Raw genomic sequence first — 27,657 nt, forward strand, 5'->3', positions numbered from 1 at the left:
GCAACATTTTGATTTTACATTTGTTGTAAATGTCATCAGAAGTTTAGAGAACAAAACAAAACCAAGTTGATCGAGCTTTGATAGATTTTCTCTCAACATTAAATATGCATGTTTTGTGTTGTACATGGATAAAATCCTCATGGAAATGTTATAAAATATGTTAAAAACTAAATAATGTGTTTTATATGAACTCACTTCTGTGTTTTGTAATTTTTTGTTACATCCTAAGGATTTATTTAGGCTGAATCTTCTAAATTTATGTGTGATTACCCCCTTTCCCACATTAATACAGTATATCCAGAATTATTTCAGAATGACTTTACTGGTAGATTCAAAAAACCTCAGTTCACACAGACAAGGAGATTCTGGAACTTTTCCAGAAAAGACTTTTCAAATATCCATTCCAAAATACCAAAATTCTGACATCATTAACCAGAAATGACGTCTAAACATTTGACTACATTACAAATTCTGCGGATGGATCAGTATTGTGAACAACTTCGATGAAAAGATATGGAGAAACACTTTCACATGTCAAGATGTACATAATATGTGTATGTGCGTATGTGCTAGCGCTCATCGGAGCATTTCTTTACATGCGTCAAAAAACTGAAGCAGAGCTAAAAGGTAAACAAACAGCGGTTTATCATAAGTATTTTATAAATCTTTTTTGATGCAGTTGGCATTAAAGAGGAACATAGAAACTTTTTCCGATTAACATCTAGCAGCTAAATGTGTCTGGAAATATATTCAATGGCTTTTATTTTCATAAACAGCGTGGATGTGAATGCGTCTGAATGTTCTGATTGACTGGAGTAGACACCTCACGTCAGAGAATTCTAAGCGTGAAGGCGCTCTTTCCGGCAATTTTCCTTCTGTGTTTACACAGAGCAACATTCTGCCAAATTACCGGACATTTTACAACTTATTTCCACAAAATTTCCGGAAAAAATTTACCGGTATTTTTAAAAAGGGCCTGTTCACACATGATCCTTTCCTGGAAAATTGCCAGTAAATTTTCAGAAAGGTCTGTATGTGTGAAAAGGACTACAGTTACGTTTTCGCATATCCATGACAGAAACTTCAGAAACACATTACAATAACAATACATGAATAACGATGTAATAATATGTAAATTAAATGTTGCTTCATTATGAATTATTGATTAACTTACTTGGAGGGGCACAATATCAATAAATAATCCTTCACTACTAATGAACATCATGCACATCCGTCTAGTGCATATTTACATTGAAAAAAATGATAGAAAGTGTTCTGTCTACATCAAAATGAACAGTTTCCACCACAGGTGCCCATGCAGTTTAGCTTTAACCCTAATTAAAAACACCCGATCAAACTGAGTTCTTCAGGCTTGCTTTAAACCTTCAGGTAAGTGTGTTGAAGCAGGGTTGCATCCCTCTAAGAACTTAATTTGACACCCCAGTTTAAACACGGGAGATCATTTATAATAAAGATTGGGTTATTGATAATGTGCCCCTCCAAGTAAAGTGATGGTATAAAGATTTACAGGTTTTGGGTTCATGATAGTAACATTTAGCTTAAACAAAAGTGTTAAATAGAACATTAATAAGCAAACAATCACTAACAGGGAATTAAGGTAGGCATTAGACACACATGAACTCATGTGACACATGGTGTAGTTAAAGCTAGTTGTTGATTAGCACTTGTTGATTAGCACGCTCTTGACTTTTTTGGAGGTAATTAATATTATAATAACACCAATACTGAAATGATTAAGATGTTTTAGAATGGAATTTTGAATTAAAAAATCGATTGATGAAAATGGCAAGATGCACATTTTTAAAATTGATGTGCATCCTGGCATTTTCATCAACCAATCCGCATAAAAATAGATGGATGGAAAAAGGCTACAGACTTTAGTTCTTCAAGGACGTGCTAGCCAAAAAATCAACAACGTTCTTTTATAAAACATTTTTTGGCTCCGCCACATCAATTTATTTTTACATTTACTGTTACTAGGTATTATTGCTTTAATTACTTCATGGCTTTTTAAATTAATTAAAACTGATCAATTAATTAAGACAAATCCATATGTTAAATGCAAAACAAATTTAACACTAGATATATTGCCAATTTCTGTCTGAAAGAAAGTGAATGATGGTGGCAAATATGGCAAAGTACAACTTGAAATCAAGTGACCCAGACGGGACTCAAACCAGCGACCTTCTTGCTGTGTGGGGACATTGCTAACCACTCAACCACCATGCTGCCTTCTGAGGGATATGCAGGTAAAAAGATGTTATGAAGATGTCATCTGCATTTACCGTCCACGAGTGATACTCAGAATGCAAGGCTATCAGCAAGGAAGTGTGAAAGCTGAATTTCATATTTAAAACAGAGGCGTTTCTCGAGTGCAGATGTGAAACTCCCATATGCTCCAACAGACTGAGAAGCGCTAAAGGAGTCTTGATCTGATATGGAGAAAGAAAAGCAAATGCGTGTACTTTCCAGTGGATACACAACAGCTTGAGCTCAAACAGGCATAGCGAGTTAATTATGCATTGTGGAACATGATATAACCCATTTGATTCATTAGGCATTATGTAGCATTTCTTTTCACCCTTGGGCACATTACGAGGGGCTGAAGCAGCACGACTCAGGAAACATGAGAGGCCAGAACGATGCTCAAAGTGCACCATGAGTGAGCATCTGTGACTGCAAACAGGCATCGCGTGCACAGCTCAATCTGACATGTAGAGAGACAGTCACAGACACCAAGTCTGCCTGGACGCTTTTTCTCTTCCATTAAGATAACGTAAAGCCTATCGGCTGTGTATCAGTAACATCAGCTGATCCTTATCGGGAGAACAAACCTGTCAAAGATGGAGTTGAAGCCCTGAGGAATGGAAAAACAAGTCAGGACATTGTCTGCTGAAATTCCAGTGACATCCATGGTACTTCAACCTCTTCCGTTTCCTCAGAAAACACGAAGCCTGAAATCTGCAAATCTCAGACATCACAAGTGGCACTGGCAATAAGAAGACTTAATGTTCCAGGCACTTGGAACACCTGTGGTTCGTGACAAAAGACAGAGATAGTGTCTTTGAGTGGCCCTGTCAGCTGGGCCTGCGGTGTGATGGATGTCTAGCACAGCACTTGTGACAGAGTAAAAGCTCCAGGGGACGACGACGGAAAACTGGGCCTTTCTGTCAGATCATTAGTTCCGTACCAAAGGGATGAGTTGACCTTAAACCAGTGAAGGAATGCGAATGCACGAGTCTCACACAAGGACGTGAGGGTGAGTGTTCGCTCACATGCCATTTGTACTTCCATCATTTCCAAATGTTGCTTGCTTCAAATGACAGACTTTGAAATGTCTCATGAGGATTGCTCTGAGATGGCTGTCCGATTTGATGAATTTTGAAGAACACAGAGTTCTGTGCAAATTAAGCTACATCAACAGAACTTGCGGCATAATGCTGGTTAGTGTAACATTAAGTCAATCTTTTCCCTTTTTAAAAAACACATATGAATTTTACACATGTACAAACTTTGAAATAGACAATCTGAAAGAAAGAAAGAAAGAAAGAAAGAAAGAAAGAAGTGAATGACAGTGGCAAATATGGTAAAGTACAACTTGAAATCAATAATTAAATCAAATATTGTAAAATTTAATAGACTTGCGTAAACTCATGAACCAAAATCCAGTAACATTATGTGTCACATTATGTGTATCCATGGAAAGATGCAAATTAAATTTAAGCGCAAAACAGGAATATCGCATTAAAGATGAGTAAAAGAACAAAATAGTCACTTCCTGATTAACTGGTGCCAAATATCAACAGTAAAAATGGTATTTGCTGTGGTAGGAGAAGCTTTGTGAATCTTTTTTTTATTTAATAAATGACTCACTCCTAGGAAGACAGTATGCTAACACCCAATAAACACGTGGTGGCGTTTGAAGGCGTCAGACGCAGAGCACAGATGCTCTTGACAGCTCTGAAGGTAATTATTAATATAATAACACTAATACTTAAATGGTTAAAGCATTTTAGAATGACCAAAATAACATTTCAGATGCTTTACAGTGTGCTCAGCCTGTTGGTTTGTCCATTCATACACATTTTTATCATTAAATGATCTGGTCCCACTTTATATTAAGTGGCCTTAACTAATATGTACTTACATAGGAACTAATAATTTGTTACAATGTACTTATTGTGTAATACATGTATGTGCTGTGTACTTATGCTTGATTAAATACATGTATGTAATTACATCTGTAACTAACTTTTGAAATTACATTTGTAAATACACTGTTGACCATCCCTTACACCTTAACCCCCCCTAAACCTACCCATGCCACCAAACCTGTCCATAACCCAACCTCTATCCCAATTTAAAAGCACCACAAGTGTTCTCAAATACATTATAAACACAGTAAGTACATTGTATTTATTTTTGATGTAAGTACATAGTAGTTAAGGACACTTAATATAAAGTGGGACCAATGATGTCTTAAAACAAAATCAAAACTTTTTTAACGTGCATACTGGAATTTGTTCAGTAGAAGCAGTTTCTATCCACCTATTTTTATAGACATTTTGGATATGCGCTTAAAAATCAGTTAATGGAAATGGCAAGATGTGCATAATATTTGAAAATGTGCATAAAAAAACGTATGCGCATAACTGAGTATGATTAACTTTTTATTCTATAAGAAAAGATGTGCATAACTACGATAGAAACACTTTTACCAAACAAATTCCGGTATGCACATTAAATAAAGGTCATGTGATTTTGTGTTAAGAGATTATGTGATGATAAAAATGTGTGTGAAGGGTTAAACCAGCAAGCTGAGCACACTGTAAAACATCTAAAATATTGTTTTGGTTATTCTAAAATGCCTTAACCATTTCAGTATTAGTGTTATTATATTATTAATGATCTGAAGAATCAAGAGCGTCTGTGCTCCAAGTCTCACGCCTTCAAACGCCACCTTGAGTTCACTACGTGTCAGGATTGTCTTCTGAGGTGCAAATCATTTATTAAATAAACAAAAGGTTCACGCAGCTCCTTTTACCACAGCAAATTCCACTGTTACTTTTGATATTTGGCCGTAGTTAATCAGGAAGTGACGATTTTGTTGACTTTGACTCAATAGATGGAAACGTTGCTTTATTCGCACATCTTTATGCGATAATCCAGTTTTGTGCATTAAGCTAATTTGCATTTTTGGATAAAAACAGATCTGTGCATCTTTTCTTATCGAATTAAAAATTTATCCTACTCACTTGTGCCCGCATACATCTTTTATGCACATTTTCAAAATTGATGTGCATCTTGGCGTTTCCATAAACCATTTTTTTTTTTAATCCAAAATGCGCACAAAAATATGTGAATGGAAATGTAGCTAATGACTTTAGTCCTTTAAAGATGTGCTAGCCAAAAATTCAACAACATTTTTTTGGTAGGACTTCACCACATCAATTTATTGTTACATTTACAGTTTGAGCTCTTGAGGTCTTGAGAACTCTCTTGCAGAGTAGCTAATAAACATATAATGGTTGCTCTTTAGAGATACCTACTAGGAACATGTCTATGGTGCCAATTTGGATTAGTCAATAAACTTAAGTTGCATGTTTTTGGACAGTGGAAGGAAATCGGAAACTCGGGGGAAACCCACATTAGCACAGGGAGAACGTGCAAACTCCAGATAGAAACATCGGCTGGCATGCTAAAGACTAGAACCAGTGACGTTCTTGCTGTTAGGCAACAGTGCTAACCACTGGGCCACAGTGCCACCCATCTAGGACAGGAGGAGGAGTAGGGGTGGAAGGGGGGATTCTTCAAAACAAAGATGGCTGTGATATAAAACTTAGGGTATTTAAGGTGGCTTAGGAATCATCTGATTGGTGAATCATGAATTGGATATTGCGGGGCCAGCCACAAGCAATCATGAGCATGTGATCCTCTCGAAACTAGTTTATAAATAAACGTCACTTAACGCTAGATATATTGGCATTTTCTGTCTTACTGAAACATACCGCAAATGTTGTTGACTTATCTTAACATGCACTGTCCCTGGAATATTCATCAAACTATAGTTTGATCTGGAAAAGTGAGCGAGCAACTGCGTGTTGCTGCATTTGGATTGGATGCTTGCTTTCTTAAAGAAGCACATTATCTGTGACAGCTCTCAGGGAGGGTGGCCAACAGGGTCATGAGAGGGAAAAAATAGAAACAGATCAGCCACGATATCCCAGGGAGGCACAAACAAGGGAAAAAAGACAAAATCTGGTGCATGTCTCATCAGATGATGTATTTTTTGCACCCCCTCACACAGAGACGTGCCTGCTATTGTGTGACTGAGTGACATTCCCCATTCCCAGGATGCCCGTGTACGTGCCGCTCGCCTCTGATGAGGGTGGAGGAGGCCAGTGGGGAGGGTGGAAAGACGGCTACCTCCCTCTTTAACCGCTTGGCAGTCTGCTCTTGATTAGAGCGTGGCTCTTCCCAGCGAGCAGCTTCGGGCCCTGTCAGGGGAGACGGCTCTGCAGTAATAGCGTCTGACAGGCTGAGGGGAGCCGCGCGGGGACTGATACAGATGCTGCTATCCTGAGTGGCATCAGGCTCAAGCGAACATCACCTGCCCCGCTACAATCCCCACACCACTGACTCTCCAGCTGCCAAGCCGCCAACCAATCTCATGTCTCGCACATGCTAGCCGAGGGTCTGTGTACACGGGTGTCTGACACATCCTGCATCTATCATAGCCTGAAGGGGGGAAAAAAACGTCTAAAAACAGGTGCTGCTGGTACCACTTCCTTTTCAGTCTCTCCAGATTGACTTTTCACTGGACCTAATTCCGCTCTGAAATAACTTCCTTCCTGATTTTAATTGCTTCATTTTTGATATATTGGTGGAAGTTATCTCCTGTGGCAGCTCATGGAGAGAAGCTATTAGGGGTGATAGACATGAAATAAAGAGCATAGGGAAAAAGCTTAGATATATACAAAAATAGACTGAATGGGAACAAATACTCTTGTACTGATGGCCTTTAAATGCTGGTCAGAGACCACTGTGTTCATTCGTATGGTTCCGAATATTGCTAACCATATGCGAATTGTTAAAAAACACACATTTCAATTGTAAACACATAACTAACATTCAAATTCAGATTGGAAAAACTGCTAGTAAAAGATTAAATAACCAATAAATCGACACACCTGTGACTGCACATATGCCAAAATCTACATTAAGTCTAAACTAATCTGTTGATAGTGATTTTATGTGAATCTTGTATTTAGCTTCTCAAACAAATTAAGCCTTCATTTTAGTATAATTATAATATCCTTTAGCTAAAGGAATTCACCCCAAAATAAACATTCTGCTATTTCTGCCCTTGTGTTGTTCTAACTCCCTAATATAAATTAAGGTACTTAAGGTAAAATCCAAGAGCTTTCTGATGCTACATATACAGTTGAAGTCAAATTTATTAGCCCCCCTTTGAATTTTTTTTCTTTTTTAAATGTTTCCTAAATTATGTTTAACAAAGCAAGAAAATTTTCACATTATGTCTATTAATATTTTTTCTTCTGGGGAAAGTCTTACTTGTTTTATTTCAGCTAGAATAAAAGCAGTTTTTATTTTTAAACACCATTTTAGGGACAAAATTATTAGTCCTTTTAAGCTAATTTTCTTTTCAATAGTCTACAGAACAAACCATCGCTATACAATAACTTGCCTAATTACCCTAATCTGCCTAGTTAACTTAATTAACCTAGTTAATTATCTACCTCCTCTTCCTCTTGCAATCTACGCTCTGGTTCAGGGCTCACCTTGTATCAGCCCCGTTACAAACTTCGCAGCATGGGAGGCAGGGCATTCTCTTATCGTGCCCCTCAATTGTGGAATGCTTTCACCACAAATATCAGAAACACCAGTTCCCTGGACTGTTTTAAGAAACTTCTTAAAACTCGTCTTTTTATTATTGCCTATAACTTATGAGGCCTTCTTTTAATATGTATATTTTTATCATTATTATCATTCTTACTTTTTTTGTGTATTTCATGTTCTTCTGTGTGTTAATGCTCTTGTTAGCGCTTTGAGTTTGAGAAAAGCGCAATATAAATAAAATGTATTATTATTATATTATTATTATTATTATTATTATTATAATTATTATTAAGCCTTTAAATTTCACTTTAAACTGTATAGAAGTGTCTTAAAATATCTAGTAAAGTATAATTTACTGTCATCATGGCAAAGAGAGAATAAATCAGCTCATTCAAAAGACTCAACAAATTCAACACATTTCCAAACACAGTAGTTTTAATAACTCATTTCTAATAGCTCATTTCTAATTCCCAAGTGTATTATTACTTTTCGACATAGTCATCATACCTTTATTACTAACATATTTATTGTCAAGTAATGTGTACAGTGTGCTTGCAAAGTGTGGAAAATGTCACCATTGGGCCTTTAGTACTCAAACTGAAAAAAAAAAAAAAAACTTTCTCCAGTCGAATAATTGCAACACAAAGTGACTCATGGCCTATTTAAACACAAGGATACAGTTGAAATGGTAGTTCCAGGCACTTCAAGCATATATTGATATTGCACCTGTACAACATGATTCATGGTCTTAGTCTTACAGGACTGTCTAATGGCACCAGGGAATAAAGCCCCACTTTTAATCTGTCTCCAGCCATGGCGAAACCATGTGACTAGAGGATAAAAGGATCACAAATGCATGGTAATATATGCAAAGAGGTCTGGCTGAAAATGGCTCTTATGATGGGCAGCCGAGGGCCCGGAGGGAAGGCGTCCACCTTCTGCCACTGTCTGCAAGCCCTGCGAGTTCATTCCTAGAGTTCACGCTAAAGGAGAACTGAAGGAGATGCTGTTTTTCCACTCGAATGCTGAAACCCGGCTAGATCTCAAACTAGATGTGGTTTGTTACATCACAGCCATCTGAAAATGGCAACACCTCAGTCATCCGAGGAAGGCCGGAGGGATAGTGTATCCACTGGAGTCTGTGAGAGACGAGCCAAGCAGAGAGAAGATGGTTGTAATAATCGATCAGTCAAGTTAAAATCAGGAATCCACATCATCAGCAGGCAAGGGACAATGCTATAAACTAGCTTGCAAACAAGCCAAAAAACAAAAGGCCCAGAGAGGCTGTGGCTAAGCAATAACCCCCCATTAGAATGAATCACGCGAGTAAGCAATGAAAGTTCACATGAATGACTGAGCATTGGAGCTCTGGATCTGAGGTGTCATAACAGTGAATCATCAGCATGAGCGTGACTGAACGCGCAGAATCACATCGCCATCAGTTATGATGCTACATGTCTTGATAATGACAATCAAAGCTCTGCAAGAAAAGGAGCAAAATCTAACTTCATCGTAAAACTTAACTGTTGCCTTATATGAAGCTGAATCAAATGAATCTTTTTACATGAAGTTTTAAAGAGTAGCTCTGGTATCAACATTTGTATGGCTTAATGTAATGTAATGTGTATTTATCATGTACGGCTATACACCCAAAGCACTTAACAATCATGAAGGGGGGTCTCTGCACACCACCACCAGTGTGCAGCATCCACTTGGATGATGTGACGGCAGCCACAGGACAACGGTGCTAGTGCCCTCACCATACATCAGCTAAAGATGGAGTGGGGAGACAGTGATAGAGCCATTTCTGTGGATGGGGATGATTGGAAGACCATGATTGGTAAGGGCAGATGGAGGGAATTTGGCCAGGATACTGGGGTTACACCCCTATTCTTTACGAGAAATGCCATGGGATTTTTAATGAGCACAGTGGTTTAATTTTTAATGACCTATGTGGTCTCCCATCCAGGTACTGACCAGGCTCAGCCCTGCTTAGTTTCAGTGAGTAACAGGTTTTGGGCTGCAGGATGATATGGTTATGGCTATAGATAATAACATAAATATACATATAACATAAACATTGTATCTGAATGAAATATTAGGTAGACGAACAATAGAAGATTTTTGTTGTTTAAAAAACCCTCATTTATTTTAAACCCACATTATTATATTTTATGACATCAAATGAATGCACGGTGAGCAAATGGCACTGTTTGCAGCTGTTTTAATACAAATTGGAAAGTAATATACTGATACGATGTCACAATGTATCACTTTTGATATTAATTTTCAATCAAAAAATGTTGGTTTTTATTAGTTTTTTTTTTTCAAAAGGAGTAACGTTATGAAATTAAATGCTTTCATATATTAAGTGCAATCCACAATGAGAACAAAACACTAGACAAGAAACATGCCGATGCTTTTCAACATCCATCTTCTCTGCTTCATCAATAATAACTGGAGAAAAATGGACACTTACTGGCTCAGTTAAATTGACCAATTGCCAGGTCTATCCATGAATATGAATAAGCTTGAAGTTTCTCCATCAGTGAAGTTCACATCCTTTCGTTTCTCAGTACACATTTCACACGATATGTGAAACAGATCATGATAGTGTGATAGTGATGATACTGTGCACAGATGATAGTGTGATTTACTTAAAGCATCATTAGGGATCTTCTCCTCCTTTTTTTTCTTCTAACAACTAGGAAAACAGTGAAGATGTGCATTGGATCTCTTTTTATGTTGTTTGTGAGAAAATTACAAACAAAGGCTGCACAATGTATTCCACGTTGTGATGTGCTTATGATGCTAACAGGTAGAACACCAGTAGAGGTGCAACCTTTTGAAGTCATCAACATTAATGGTGGCCAGAATAGTCCAATATGATGTGGATTTTAAAACAAAGTATATCTGTCATGGTTTTTGCCCTCTACAAATTTCATTAAGAAACATCATTTACATTATATTAACAAATACATCTTCTGATTTCAAGGATTCCATTTAAATTCTTCAGCTGAGACACCTGCATGATTATACAATGATAATCAGAGACATATGACACTCCAGAGACTAACCCAGACTGATCACACCAGTGTAATCGTTTACATCATAGGGTTAGTCTGGCTGAAATCAGCTTGTGTGACTTTAAAAAATTACACTGAACATACAAAGTTGCTTTATTTTCTAATTAACATAAAAACAACTATCAATTGTGTAATTTATTACATTGTTGGAACAAGCAACTTTCATTTTTAGATCACACTACAATTGTATCATTAATATATAAAGTTATTTCTTGTTTCAACTGCAATGAAGATATAATATTCGGTCAATAATTTATCCAGGTCACTCTAATCCAGTTTAAGAGCTAAAAGTTTGGCTGGTCAGCATGACTCCTGCTGGGAGAAAATGTAATAACCCCATTCTGGCAGCAAACTTTAATGCTACACATTTTTTTGCACAGACAAAACTAAATAAAATAAAAAACACCCTGAGAGCCAGAGAGCAAAGGCAGAAGATTCACCCTGTTCCCAAACTCTATAATAACCATATCCATTGGAAGCTCTGATGGAGCAACATTCTTTCGCCACATCAAACTTTTGCAAAACTATTTATGGGATTCATGCTGTGCCTCCGGGTTTCAAAGTTAACTTATTCAATGGTCCAAAGACATTCAGCAAATTGCATTATATAAACTGTGAGCTATACTGCATACTCTCCAGCAGGTAAAATCACATAAAAAAGGCTAAATTGATTTTGGGGTTAACCAACCTTTCACAATGCAATAATGTGCTAAAGAAAGTTTTTGCAAGTATTACAAGTACTTACGTACATGAAATGACTTTCATTTCTGCATTGCTCTCAATTTTGCTTTCTGCCAGCCGCAGGGATGCTTCGATGCATTTGATTAATTTTCGCAGCTACATTAAATTTTACATTTCACACTTCTTTTTTCGAACTTCATACACATTCAAAAATGTATGTAGCATAATAAAAACAGAAACTATAAAATAAACAAATCACAAATCAGAGCTGCTGTAAACAGCCAAATATATAACTGCACTTTACTCTGTTTACAATGTTTTATTTGCAACAGATCAAATCCATACTTTAAACCTTATGGTCAGTAAGACCTTTCAGCCAGCAAAAATACTTTTATTCAGTAAAGATGCATTAAACTGATCAAAAATTGTTAATGTTGGTACAAAAAATTTACATTTCAAATAAAATGCATATTTATTTAAAAATTCTCCTTCATCAAAAGTAAAAAAATGGGGTAGAGTTTTTTTATGAAAATAATTAGAGATATTTCTTGAATGATTATTAGGTCTATTGGTTTACTATTCTGCTTCTACACTCAGCTTTATACTTAACTGAAACCAAATAGTATTGTATATATGAGCAATATCACACTCGTAACAGTGAGATATGGCTGTATAATAGCACTGGTGGGAGGCCGTTTATACAACGGTTTGACGGCATAATGGTGTATATAAAAAAGAAAATCAAACACAGAGAGTCTAAAAACCATTTTGTATTAGGAACTACTTTCTTCCGCCAATCATTCACATCTGCAGCTGATGTCAGAACACTTACTATTTTACAACGTCACTTTAGAGCTAGCATTTGATTTTCAAACAAAAAGTCTAAAATGATGACAAAACAGCTGATTTTGCTGACATTTGAAAATTATAAGACTGAACTTGACATGAAATGTCATCTATCTACAGAGAGTACATATTTTCACAGTGTTACAGTCTACAGTATTTCTCTGTTACATTCAGGATATCACAATAAGATGAGGAAAAACACTAAACACATACTGGCATTTCTTCTTTCTTTCTGCCAACACAACACATTTTCCTGATATGCGAGTCCCATTTCACACTCAATACACTACAAATTTATGGTATAAATTGGTATAAATACAGCACTACATCATACAAAAGAGAGAGATTGACTTAAAATATCACTTACCAGCACACCTGCCAACACTTGAGGTCTCTGAATAACACTGTTGAGAACTGGGATAGGAAAGTAACTGTACTGTTAGTGACTATATTATGCATCGGATTTTGGGCGGCCGCTGTGATCAGATACTGTACCAAAGTTGGCGACCCAGGGGTGTTACAGACTGTATGGGAGTTTTCCAGGAGAAATAACAAAACAGGAAGGTTGCGGGACATTTGCCTTAAATATGAAAAAAACTGGAGTGTTGGCAGGAATGCTTACCATAATAGTAATGATTTGATACTCAGCTGTAGTTAGAAATTAGGCTGTTTTAATCTTCCAAGGGCTTATTATGTGGTCCTGTCACCATCTTGTGAATAGACAATGTCAACCATCTTTGGTCAGCTTAGTATGGCAGGCTAATAGCCGCCGACTGATGCGATGTCTCTCAGAAAATAAAAATATTTTAAAATAGGCACTATCCTTTTAATTAAACTGCATAGTTGCAATCTAAACAACTACACTGTCCACCAAAAAAAGTCTGTATGTGGTCCAAAAGCAGGAATATTTGTAAAACGGTTTGTTCTGTAAAACTGGTTGTTGCTGTACGTGGGCGAAGTAATACACAAGGGTGAAAGGTTAAAAGGGTGTAAGAGTACTGTTGTTGCAGAATATCGCATGGCTCTCAGCCAGTCAGATTTAAGAACCAGACAGAACTGTAGTATGTATATATATATATATATATATATATATATATATATATATATATATATATATATATATATATATATATATATATATATATATGTATCCTTCAAAGTCAATAAAACAGGAATGAAGTGAAGCAATTTAACATCATCAAAGTTACAGCAAATCCACCCTAATAATGAAAACCAGCATGCCATTTTTACTGCTTCCCTTTGGCACCCTCAGCTAGTCAATTATAATTCAACATGACACAACAAACCAGAGCTGCAAGTAAAAATGTGCTTCTTCTCCCTTAAAGGTTGGGGTATTTCTCTCCTTCTAGAAGCACATGCAGATCACACGCTTGAAAGTGACTTTATGTTCAGACCCCCGCAACCTTACAGCAGAAAAGCGGTAAAATTTAACCAAACACCCAGACATAATGGATACTTAAAAAACCATTACAGATCCAATCTTAAGTAAACATCACAGTATGAGTGATGTGCCAGGTGCCTCTGAGAGATGGTGTGAGGCGAATAAACATCAGTAAATGAATGTCAGCGTTTGAATGACCTCCATTCATTGCGTATCAAACCTTCTTCCTCTCCTCAGCAGCTCTACCTCCCTGACTGTAGACTTCCCCTGGGCTTCAGAGCCATCACAAGCCTCCTGACGCTCATTCTTTGATGAATTATTTCACTTAATGGAATAAAGACATAACCCATTATTAGGTTTAAGCTATCTGACGCCAGAGTATCATTTACACACATGTGGCGCACAGTCCAGGATGCTTAAATCAAGCCAGTCCAATTGCTGCCAATAGCATTAGTGCATCACTTGGAAACAAATTAAAACAATGTGACCCACAGAGGCCAGACATAGAATAAGGCTTGTCCTAAAAACAGAATGCCTTCATAAGTCTGAGAAGTTCTGTTTGGACCAAAGAAAAAGGGACAAACAGGTAATGCTATTTATCTCACCGAAGAAACTAATGTTCCTTTGCAAGCTGGGATAAAAATAACACACTCATTGAGTGCCTATGTGCTCAGTGCCTTGAAGGGACTCTAATGCATTTTCATTTAGACCAAACTCAGATGTTATTAGGAACGACTCTCTCCGTCTTCATTTCACGGTGATCTCAAGGCCAAAGCAGACAAAGTGGGACACTTTCTAGTAGTCCTCTTGAAACTCGGCTGGACTGAAAACAGCGTAAGGCTGTCTTGTCTCTAAATTAATTTTCAAAGCATACTCTTCAAACTCTTGAGGTTATTAATTTAAAAAAGCAAAATAAACTGCAAAAAGAAATCAATTAAAAAAGAGAAAGTCAATTGGACTGTCTTATTGGTGATTTTTTCTCTAAGAGATTCTTTTCAGCAGTTCAGAGTCAGTTTATTTACAGGAACAATAACATTATTTGTAGTGCACTTTTTTTTTTTTTACATTCATGTATAGCTTGCAATGACAATCGTGGAAATAAATACAGACAATGAAAAGGACGCTATAAACAAATTATCACGTAATAGGCTTCACAATATGGTTCTATAATAACCATTTATATTGAATTTTCAGCAAAGGTAACAATACTGTAATTCTGGCACAGCCATGAAAGATTTCTATCGCACAACCTCAGAGCCTACAACAAACCTGAATGCCGGTTGATAGAGGATGTGGTCTTACCTTGAAGTTGCATATACATGTTATTATATCCCCGATTCTGAGGCATTCGCCGTCAAACTTGCAAGTATTGGTGTCACAAAGGAAGAGATCTGTGTCCCGGTCATCATCCCCTGCAAAAACACAGAGAGCCAGAAAACATCTTGAATTTCTGGATAAACACAGCGGGGTGAAGATGCAACTAACACAAGCAGGATAATCTTTGTTCAGACACTTCAGACAAAAATAAATCAGCAGAACAAACTGAATGAACATGTCATCCCAGCAGGCTATGTCTGGCAGCGCTTCTGAGGGCTTCATCAAGTTGTGATGAGCACCTCTGTTCGCCACCAGCATATTTTGCTCTTGAGACATTTTCTTATGGGAAATAAAACAAGTGTTCAAGGAAGAGTAATGATTCAGCACATGGTGAACTTCTTGAAATCGCCACATGAGAACCTTATTCAGCTTTTATAATAAGCTGAGTAAAGGCACTTTGAAATATTCTCATTTTGCTGAGGAGCTGGACAGACTATAGTGGAAAAATCACACTTCATCAAAAATCAAGAGCTTGCAGACAGTTTATGTCCACAAGGATTCCTTAATATGATTACAATTAAGATGAGTTGTTTCTAAAAACAGGCCACCGCTGAGTCAAAACTTAATTTTACAATTCAGCGTGCAGAAGCTGACCGCTATTCATTTAGCAATGAGCTCCCAAAATAATGAGCTTACCCGTTGGCCACTTCATCATTCAGCCCCTACCTGATAGCTTTTATTATTATGCAAGGAATAAGCATCTCTATCATTCGCGTAAATGTTATAAAAATGACACACACATTACATAAAGAATAATATCTCATGATCCGTTCTACATTACCTGCATATATTTCCACTCAAAGCACCATAGATCATCATAATAAGACTACATGACACAAAACAGTGGTCCGCTCTTGTGCCTTGGGATTTTTGCTGTCAAAGCAAATAAGCTTCTTGCAAGTGCTACACAGTATTTTTACCCTGCGTTATCCTGTGAGGCCTGGAAGCTAGAATGAAGCAGAACATTGCTCATTGTAACGACACCACCAGAGGACACACAGCTACTTTAGGCCACTGCTAAAGGGCCACATGCAGTGTGCAAAGATGTCTTACATAACCTTGTGGCTTATTTGCATTTCAGCTAAAGAAATTATCAATAGACCCCGAACGCCACAGGGAGAAAATGCAACTTGCAAGACACATGCAATATTCACACTGTGCTTCTCAGTTAGTTCTGGAGACTTTGAGAATTTATGCTGGTTCTTGGTTTGTGCATAAATCCCTCATGTGATATTAGAGTAGCTGTTCACACTAAAGCTTTGGAGCAAGAATATGTCATTAAAATTCATCTTGTTCGCAATCTGTTCTTGTGATAAACTGACATTCAATCAATTCAGCCTACTGAAGCAACAAATACTAGTCAGAGTGTTTGCCAAACCCAATTAGTCAAAACCCTTGTCAAACCCTTGGCCTACTGATAAGAACACATGCCTTAATTTGAGTTTGATCATTTTATTCACAATTCAGAGCTGTCATGGAGCACAGCAGCATCAGTAGAATTCTGATTTACTTGGTGCTTTAATGTTGGCATGAAACCATCATGGTTTCTTCCCAAGTGTAAAAATATTCAATTAAATGACAAACAAATGAACAAATTGACTTGATTTTATGGGACATGATTTTGTCCATTAGTAATTGACTGAATGGTTGGGTATATACGGGTTCTAGTCTAGGTACTGGTACTAGTCTTTGTTAAAGCTTTATAAGTTATGAACCAAGCCAGCCTCCTATGAAGTGAATTCAATGCAATCTCATTCATCTCAATTCATATGAAATTGTATGATCCAATTCATACATTTTGGTATGATTTGCTCAACCCCCAATGCTGGTGGGGTTTAGGGGGGTGGTTGGGGGGGAACACCTTCTTTTAAAAATGTTACATTTTTGTACAAATGAGTATGAATATGTACATATTAGATACTTTTCTGACAATATATAAAATAGTTACATTTCCTTGAGAGATAGAGAACTAAAAACTTTCAGTTAAAGCAAAGAAGCATGAAAATCACTGCAATTTAGCCTATTGTAAAAATAAATATTGGCAGTTCAGTAAGTACAATTAAAGTATTTTGTGTCTCCAGAATGTGTCTGTAACGTTTCAGTTCTGAAAACCCATCAGATTATTTATTATTATTATTTCAGAATATTGGAATTTTGAGCTGTTAAGACATTGTAGCTGTTTTGTTCCCTGTATCTTTAAAGCAAATGAGCTAGTTCTCCCCACCCACAATTCCCACCTGTGTGTCAGAGCTTAAAGATTGCTCACAATTGCTCTGATGGGTGTAGACTTCTCTTGTTGCATCTCATGCATAAGCAGCACAGTGACAGACAAGAATAAAGCAGATTTCCCTTAGTAAGAACTTTCTGCAACGGTTATTTGATATATTTGTTTGGGAATGTTTTTGCATGGCAAATGTGACAGGATACACGTTAATATCCACTGCTGTATGGATATCCATTATGTTAATAGACAAAATAAACCTGATTTAAGTCAAACCAGGATTGAAGCGTCTTCTTTTATGATTGTACTGACACTATGTGGCTGTCGTGATAAATTACAGCAATTTTATTGTCCACTTATTGCAAACATGCACTGTTTTAAACGTTTTAAACTTGTAAAACTCATTTTTGAGGTGCAGCTGATCACAAAGAGCTGAACAGATCTTTTAATTCTGTTTGTTTTATGCACTTCCTGTCATGTGGATATAATAATATGTGTTACTTCGAAGATATGTTATACGTGGCTGTCGATTAATTCGGTGGGGGGAAAACCACACTCCTACGTCACATTGCAGTGGGCCTCAAAATGGGATTTGGATCCTATTTTAACATCAGGAAATAAAAAAAAAGACTTATTGTGTTTATATCACTTCAATATGACTGTGGACAAACTGTACCTATACACAGTTCTGTCCAAACAGCTTACAAGAGTTGATTTTCATCATAGGTGCCCTTTAATGCAAATCTGCAAGTTAAGGTTAAATGATGGATTTTCCCACTTTCATGCCACACATCTAATAATTTAAATAGAGGTCTTCAAAAAGGAAGGGGAAATTATTCTGATTTTAGGTTGATAGGGCACAGTTCAACCAAAACTGAAAAATATTTCCATCAATTACTCACTCTGAAGTAAGAGTACACTGGAAATCTGTCACCACTGACTTCCATAGTATTTGTGTTCTCTACTATGGAAGTCTACTATAGAATAGTAGCAGGTTTTTTTTAGCTTTCTTCAAAATATATTCTCTTGTTCAAGAGAAAAAAGCCAACTCATAAAGATTCAGAACCACTTGTGACAGTAAACAGTGAGTTGTCATTTTGGGTGAACTGTGCCTTTAAGCATGACTTTTAATATATTCTTCAACCAGATACTAATGGCATTTTAAGCTTGTATAACAGAAAAGCAGTAGAAGGTAGTTTTGTTTTTACATAATATCATTGGACCCCATATAATAAAACACTCATGCACCTTTAGTAGAAATAATTATTTTAGAAGAAGCATTAAAGATGGGCTAGGCTCACAAATGGTGCATACCTTGTCGGCTTGAGTGTGCATGATGCATCTATTGCATTATTGATGCTAGCACTCCCTCTGCGAAGTCATTGAGATACAAGGAATTTTATCACACCTCTACCGCTTGGCTGCCCTTCCATAGCTGTGTCATAATACATCTTGACCTTACGACACACGTAGATGCTTTAGAGTGCATGTTTGAGATGAGAAGCATTCAGTGAGACACTTGGCAACAAGAGCAGGAAGGGGGAAATGGTGTTATGGATCGGAGAAGAACATGCAGATCTGAGTCACAAGAAGCTCCCGCTCACTAGACACTAAATCCGTTTATTCAGTCTAATTAATCTGAAGCAGTGGCATCATGTAGTGAAACTGAAAAAGCATATTCTATTAAAAAACAACACATGAGGTGTCAGAAAATGTGTAAAAAAAATAAAAAAAAAAACAGGCAAAAGAGTCAACCGACCTTGAAAAGACAAATTCCTTCAAACACACACGCACACACAAACACTGAATACATTAAGAACGCTTTAACTGTCTGGACCTGTTTTCTATACACGAAACACATACAAAAATACTCAAATACTTCTTCATCAACAACAAACCGGAAACGCTATTCTTTCACTGACATAAAGTAAGGTTTCAGTATTTTTGTCCATACACTCAAGTGAATTAATTAACTTATGTTTATGTAGACAAAAAAATTATTAAAGCATTCTTTAAAATACCTTTAGCTTTTCACAGAAGAATCAAGGTCATAATGAACTGGAATGACTAGAAGCTGAATAAACGGAAACAGAATATTTTTGCTAAATTTAAAACAGGCTTAAAACCCAAAGTAGCGATATTTTGTTTTGACTGTACACTTGAGTATACATACAGTGTGTGTGATGCCAAATTCTTCATCAGCACAGTTTGCACACTGTCAATATTCTCCACAAGGTGTCAAATATTTCACAGTTGAAAACAAAACCAAAGGTCACAGAATGAACATCAGCAAACTACTAAAGTCTGCAGCAACAATACAGGGGTATTTGAGTGCTGGTGTGAGAGGATTAACAGATACTGTATTTTAAACAAGTACAAACATAATATTTTACCTATGACTTCTGTAAATAAAAAAAGTTTAAATTCTTTGCAGGTGCTTTCATTCATTCATTCGTTCATTTATTGTCCTTTTAGGTTTAGTCCCTTTATTCATCAGGTGTTGCCACAGCAGAATAAACCGCCAACTTATCCTGCATACAGTATACTATGTTTTACACAGCGGATACCCTTCCAGCTGCAACCCAGTATTGGGGAACATCATACACACTCATTTACACTCATACACTACAGCCAATTTAGTTTATTAAATAGCACATGTCTTTGGACTGTGGGGGAAACCGGAGCACCCGGAGGAAACCCACATGAACATGAGGAGAACATGAAAACTCCACACATTAATGCCAACTGACCCAGCCAGGACTTAAATCAGTGACTTTCTTACTGTGAGGAGACATTGCTTACCACTGAGCAACTATGTCGCTAGGTGCTCTTATATTCAATGAAACGTTTAGAGAATGGCTTTATAATCTGGGGTTTCTATTCATCTTATTCTGCAATAATTCTGTAAGCTCTTTTCTGCAATTGTTTTAGGACTTCCGATTAATTTGCCTATGGGCGAAATGACTACAAATATAAAAGGCATCTAACTACTTGCTCTTTTAACAAGTGTATGAATGGTTAGACATACAAAATAAAAAGAATATAATAAGACCAGTTTATAACATCAATCAGCATAAAGAGGTGTTTTTTATGGCAAAATACCAATGGAACTGAATGAGACAAGAGTTAATAAGGTTCCAATGGCTGTACCCGCTCTTAAATGAAAGAACAGGGTCAATAATTCAGGTTCTGACCATCAGAACATCAGAAAGAACGAAACAATATAAGGCTGGAGATGGGAAAGTAAAAACAGACACTGTGGAAAGTTAGCAGGTCACACAGGAGGAAATGAGTTCTGGAAACAGGCAGTGGCATCTTGCAAATTTATTACAGTAATTTCTTCATCAAGGACACTGAAAAGCTTTTAAATGCTTAACTAGATTTTAAGCTTAACCAGAACATCAGTCGGATAACTTGATTAAGTGTAAATAAGCTTTTGGAAGTCAGTTAAATATGATTTTTCAGAGGGGATGTGTTATCATGAGCAGAAAGGAATTTTGTTCTGCTCTCTTTAAAGTCTCTCAGGCAGGACAATCTTTCAGTAGCTGTCTACATGGAGAGATAAGATCTGTTCTCCTATTCTTTGTGGAGAAAATAAGAGCTTTATGTGTATGGACAACATGAGAGTAAGAAAAAGAAAACATCCTGAAAATTTTCAATAAAAATTCCTCAAAGTCCTTGAAGTCACAGAGCAATGATTAGAGGAGCCCAACAGGAAATTACATCTTTCATCCTCAGATGTTCTACACTCTGACGGGCCACAAAAACAAGTTAAATAACTCTTCCTGCATCTAAAATAGACTTTCCATGAGTATAAAAACAGTTCTGTTTGTACATAGAACTCTTCGAACTTCAAGGTATGTGTATAGAACAATGTGACATGCAATCGCCCGTTGACACACGGCAGCAAATAGGATCAGTTGATGCATGACTATTTGCAACAATGGTTTGCAGATGCAATTTTTTAAGGCTGTCACTAGCAAAGCAAACACTATATTTAAACTCACAGCAAACAGCCTTACACATCAGAACAGACCAATTATATATTTAGACCACTAGATGCAGGCTTCCAAGTGGGCGGAAGTAGTTTAATTATGGCTAGAAGGGGTAGCTTTAGGGTTAGGATGGCTGTACAGTATACAATAATAAAACACAATAGTTTGAAAAACATTAACTAAATATGTCATAGTAACACAGTTAACACTGTTATGGATCATTATATTGATCAATATGAATATCAATAAAAAATCTAATTATGTGTGAGTAGTATTTTAAAATAATGATGATAATAATAATAATTCCTTATGTCGATTCGGTGGCGCAGTGGGTAGCACAATCGCCTCATAGCAAGAAGGTTGCTGGTTTGAGCCTCTGCAGGGTCAGCTGGCATTTCTGTGTGTAGTTTGCATGTTTGCAATGTAGGTTTCTCCAGGTGCTCCGGTTTCCCCCACAAGTCCAGAAGAAATGTTGTATGGGTGAATTGGGTATGCTAAAATTTACTGTAGTGTATGTGTTGGAAAGAGAGTGTTTGTATGGGTGTTTCCCTGTGATGAGTTGCAGCTAGAAAAAGCATCCGCTGCATAAAACCTATGCTAGATAAGTTGGTGGTTCATTCCACTGTTGCGACCCCAGATTAATGAAGGGACTATTGTGCCAGACAGCACAGCACATACCAGCTGAGGCCATGACAAACAGAGGTCAGTGAGCAAATTTGGCATGGATGGTGGGGTTAAACCCCTACTCTTTTTGGATTTTTGATGACCACAGAGTCTGGACCTCGGTTTAACGTCTCAAACGAAAGATGGTGCTCACTGAGCAGTATAGAGTCCCCATCAATATACTGGGGTCTCAAGATCCACACAGACCACAGGTTAAGCAGCCCCTGCTGGCCTCATTAACACGACTTCCAGCAGCCACCTACTGTAGCTTTTCCATCCTTCCCACCTTTGTGGTCTCCCATCCAGGTAACCCTACTTAGCTTCAGTGGGCGACCCTGTGAGAGTTGCAGAGAGCGAGCTGTCGGCATTTTGTGTATTGCTAATAAATACTTTAAATATAATTCATGTTGACATTCCTGGGATAGTTCATTTAATGATACAAAACCGCGACTAATTAATGATTACTCATATATGGTGCACCCCTGTCTGAAACTAGTGGCCTGAAAAGTGTGTGGGTCTGCAAGCCTGTATATCTCAAACAGACCAGAACACTTTGAATTTATTACAAAACACAAATACAAAATATAATAATGTAGAGTGTTACAGAATTTACAGCATTTCTGAAGGTTCAGTCCATACATCACTAAATTCAGTCATCAAGCCTCTCTGAAACAAGATTTAAATTAAAATGAAATATTTAATAATTCCTTTTGTTTATTATGTAATACAATTAGAATTGCCAAAAAAATGGCCACCGTATGCACAGATGCTTCCAAAGTTAACAAAACCAAACAGCTCTGTAGTTTTCTGTAGACACTTTTCAACTGTGAGTAAACATTTTCTTAAACAAAATCTTATTGTGAAATTATATACATTTACATTTAGGTAAATGTTTAATTTTAACAGCAATAGACAGCTTAGAATGAATATCGAAAATTCAATGAACAGCTGATTGATAGCACCAATTACTCCCTTTTTTGTTCATATTGCATTATACTCAGGTGTACATCACACTGCACATCTACTTCATTGCGACTTTAGGAAAATTCTATATATCCTATATAAGGCCAAATATTTGCATATTGCCCCCCAAGGTGAAGTTATATCCAAACAAGTATTTAAGAAAAAGATCAGTAAAGAACTTTATAATCAGTATAACCTTGGTAACTGCTTTGGGATGGATGTTGGGAGCAGCATAATTTGTCCTGTGACTTGGCCACTTTTGCATAAAAGCTATTTAGAGGCTAATGGATGCAATTTAAAACAAATGGGTTGCAAGTTGCAGCTGTAGCTTTACTGTGACAAGGTGAAGTGCTGATTTATGCAATCAGTTTAGAGAATGTGCACGGAACCTTACAACATACAGTACAAAAAAATAACATAAGATGGTGCTAATTATTAAATCTTTCATGAAAATGATAAGTGTCTAACAACCTCCACTTCATCAGTAACAGAGCGCTAAAAGTCCTAATTAAGGGTGTTGTCGGTGCTACATCCAGCTGCTTGTTTCTCCCGTCTGCAGTGAAATAAGAAACTTCTCTTGGCTCAAACACCTGGTTTTGCAGGTCTCCTTGCTCTCCTTGAGAGTGTCGTAATTTTATCAAAACAAACGAGAAGTGTGAGCCAATGTTATGTCTCAAAATGTGCCAAACTGGAGAGTATCAGGGGAGATGCAGATTGTTATTTCTGCCTTGCCAGTGAGGTGAATAATTGAAAGAAGCAAGCTGGCAGAAACACAAATATTCTAAAGGTGAAGTGTAGACAACTCCTGTGAGTGAGATATCAGACCACTTGTCAACCCATTAAAGAGCTGGAATTCAAACCCCAGGATATTGTTATCAGTTGAAGGTTTTTTATTTTTTTTATTTTAGCATTTCTGTAAGGTGTAAGGCAAAAGAGTCTGTTCAGAAACAGAATCTGTTATGAATTTTCCCTTTTACACTAAACCATTCCTTAGAAATGAAGTAACTGAAAACCTGAAGTTTTTGTAACTAATTTACTAAAACTAAAACGATGCTTTAGCCAAGAATTGAAATGAAGTCATCGATCGTTTTCTTATTCTCTTGTCTTATAAATCAGCATAAATAATATTACTTTATGGAAAACAATATACCATATCTTGAAAATGTACAAACAACATTGGACTTGACTGACTTTATAAATATATATGAACGATATAATAAAATAAAATTCACGTATGCCAATTTTGCATTCTAAAGTCAGCAATACAGGTTTGGAATGACATTACTGAGTGTAAATGATTACAGGATTTCATGTTTAAATGATCTATTCCTCTAGGAGTTTAACTGAACTATCAAAAGTTGGCAGATTATGTTGTTATGTCTCTTTGAATTCATAAAAGTCTGCTGTCTCCTCTTGCATACTTTGCTTGTGTTCGTCTCGCCTCCTTTGCAGCTGATATGCAAAAGCCTTCAAGTGAGCCAGCGCTGCAAAAAAGTCTCTAAAAGAGAGCTATTGATATCTATGAACAATACAAATAAAAGCTTACTGACAGTTTTGACAGTGACTTATTTTTGAGGCAGCAGCTGTATAAAATTGATACAAATAGCTTACAGAGCTGACGCTGAACTCAAATCATTGCTTCAGTAATAAGATAAATGCAATGCAAAAGCACTCACAACAGTTGTGTCCACTGCCAATGGCCGCAGGTTAGGATTGTTGACTAAACAGCTGGCTTGCATTTGTTTTGCTGGACATTATTGCTGTGTTCAGCGCATAAGGCTGGAGATGTAAACTATATTCAGTCAGTAGGAACCTGCATTTTTCCCCCTTTTCCATAACGCACCCAGATACCCCTCTTAATGGATGATGATTTTTGTTTGTGTGTTTGTCTATAAACTTGTGTTAATCTTAACTCATTATCTAAAGTGATAGCTGACCTAAAATGTCAATCTTACCATTCTTTACTCGCCCTCATCTTATCTTTATTATATCACCCTAAGACTTCCTTTATTTAATACAAAATATTTTTATATTACTTTAATGTAAAAGAAAGTGCTTGCAGCTGTGACAAAACAGTGGCAGCTTTTTTTATTTCTGTCATTAAAGGTTTTTAAGTGACACCGAGGACAGTCAGATAAGCTATATAAACTCACTTTATAATTAAAAACACTGTCTGTATAGTAATACAATAATAGACCATTATCAGCAAACATGCTTGATTCTGCCAATTAATGTTCTGTTTATTGCTCAGCGATGGCAGTATGACAGTGTTAAGGATTTACAGAGGGAATACATCCTACATTATCAACACTTCTTTTTGTAAATCACGAAGACACTAAAGTGGCCCTCAGACATGTCTGTGGTAGAGCTTCCCACGTCTCCTGCATGCCATTAACATGAGTTGTATACACAAAGTGCAAGCAAGAGGCAAGGATAGACGTTTTGGAACGACACCTAATTGCCCACGGTGACCTGCTGATTGATAGTCAGGCGCCACGGCGGGAAACTGAGAACAAGTATGCAGCGAGTTCCGCGCGTCTCTCCCGCCTCGGGGCGCGCTTGATGATTATTTCACGTGCATCCGCAATCATCTGAACGGCGCTCTGACAGTGAGGGTGAGAGGTCGACCGCAATCCAAATCAAAACCCACTTAATATCCGAGTCTACAGTGGACTGATGCTCGCAGATTATTCTGCCGACTCTATGCAATTGTTGCCAATAATATGATGGAGTATTTCAGAGTGAAACATTTTCAATTTAAATAATACTTGTTCGTTAGCGCAGCATAGTCAGCTTAATGCTATAAACACATCATGTAAAACGATTTTTATAAACAAATTAGGCTATATTGTAAAATTCTGCCAGTGTGAATGCCTTTTTTATGTTACATGTACTGATGCAAAACATAGTGGGCACCTGTGGATGTTTGTTGTGTCATTTTCATCTACATAAAAAAGTTAAAAACACAACCGTGGTCACGTAAACAAGCGTTGTTTTTTTAAACCAGAAAACAACAAGGCTGGTTCAGACTGTCTAAATGAGAATAAACATCTAGATAACGTTACACAGATGAACTAGCCATTTATCATCCTGTGTGTGTGTTTTTTTAGGATCATTAAAGCTATAATGATAAAAACCATCTGTTTTCTTTTGAACATAATAAACTTGAAAAGCTGATCACTTATGAAATGTTGCATCAGCGACTGTTAGTAAACTGAACATTGTTTCATCCCTGTGAACAAGAACGTGCCATGAAGCTCATCCAAAACCATAACAGACAGTTTCGACTTTACTGCAGTGAACAGCGATTACATCGACGGCATGCAACTGTCATTTCAGGTGAATATTAACTTGGGATGTATTATTTACGGCATTGAGACTATTAATAGCGCACGATTTGAAAATATGTCAAATATGAAAACAAATAATTATTTACACCGTAACGGAAATAGACCCGCAGGAGACTGCCTGAAGCAGCTCTTCAACATCTTTCTAGCAGCAGTGAACCGCAAAACCGTGCATCACCGCACATTATTTTAGGTCTGTAACTTATGCGACTTGTATGATAAACAGCCGTTTTCCGTAGCCAAGGAAACGTCAAACCGTTTTCCTTTCAGCGCTACTTGAACATCTTACCCGAGCAGTTCCATCCAGTTGGAGTCTGACAGTCGCTGAGAGAGGACGGGAACGCACCAAGTTGTTGCACCGGGAAAGTGGCGAGAAAGGACAAGACTGCAATCCATACCCAGTGTCCCACTATCCGGCTCCACTGGTGCGGACTTCGGGGCTCGTGTAGGGCCGCCGCCACCGAGACACCCATCTCAGTTCCCCCAACACAGCTCACAGACGCGCAACGACTGCCCGTGTCCCAATGTTGTCAACTTTGCGGGTGCGCTTAAATGCCAAGTAAGGGACATTTTCCGACGGTGGGAATGTGCCCCATGAAGCAGTTGTTTCTGGATGACAAGACCGAGGATCCGCCCGAAGCGAGAGGGTGCAGATGCGGAATGAGAGAGGTCTGGGTGCGATGACAGGGGAGGGGATGGTATCGGGAGGGAAGTGGGTAAGCGAGATGCTTAGAAATCAAGGCAAAAATAAAAATACGCCAAGGGGGGCTTGAGAACCACAAATGGGGCAAAAATCATATATCCCATTCGAGTGACATGCCGAAGTTACAACATCCACCGAAGCGCCGGTTAGAGAGACTGTCCTGCGTCCTCAGTCCGTGCGCTCGCGCAGAGCCGTGAGTTTGTCAGAGTCTCGCGGAGGGCCATTCCTCTGTACCTGTGAACCACAATAACGCACTGAAGGCAAGCGGCAGGTTTCCAGACCGCTTCAGATCACGTGTCCTCGAGGAGTCGGGAGGGGCGGGACGATGCCGCGGCTCTGATTGGTGGACAGGGATGCAGGAGTGTCAGGAGCGAGGCGATGGTCCAGCGCGAGCATATCGACGGCCAGTGCAGAACAGTGTATCCCGTAGTCCACTTTAACAGGGCTTTGCATTGCAAACGCGTGGGCGAAGGACCATGCCGAGAAAGTCCT

At 37.7% G+C, this 27,657-nt stretch overlaps 1 protein-coding gene across 4 annotated transcripts in view; it reads right to left on the reverse strand.

Moving 5' to 3' along the window:
• Positions 1 to 27,413, reverse strand: part of tmeff2a (transmembrane protein with EGF-like and two follistatin-like domains 2a) — a 104,968-nt gene extending 77,555 nt beyond the window's left edge. For 3 of the 4 annotated variants that reach the window (XM_087265758.1, XM_087265756.1, XM_087265757.1), the window contains exons 1-2: positions 26,752 to 27,413; positions 15,199 to 15,308 (exon numbers count right to left, since the gene is read on the reverse strand). In XM_087265758.1, the coding sequence (XP_087121884.1) occupies positions 15,199 to 15,308; positions 26,752 to 26,935 (294 nt within the window). In that variant the 5' untranslated portion in view covers positions 26,936 to 27,413. The remainder of the gene's footprint in view (positions 1 to 15,198; positions 15,309 to 26,751) is intronic. The other variant, NM_001128365.1, reaches the window with a different exon arrangement.
• Between the last annotated feature and the right edge of the window lie 244 nt (positions 27,414 to 27,657).

Source organism: Danio rerio, chromosome 9 (genome assembly GCF_052040795.2).
Source record: "Danio rerio strain M-AB ecotype USA chromosome 9, GRCz13ab, whole genome shotgun sequence".
Lineage (NCBI taxonomy): Eukaryota > Metazoa > Chordata > Actinopteri > Cypriniformes > Danionidae > Danio > Danio rerio.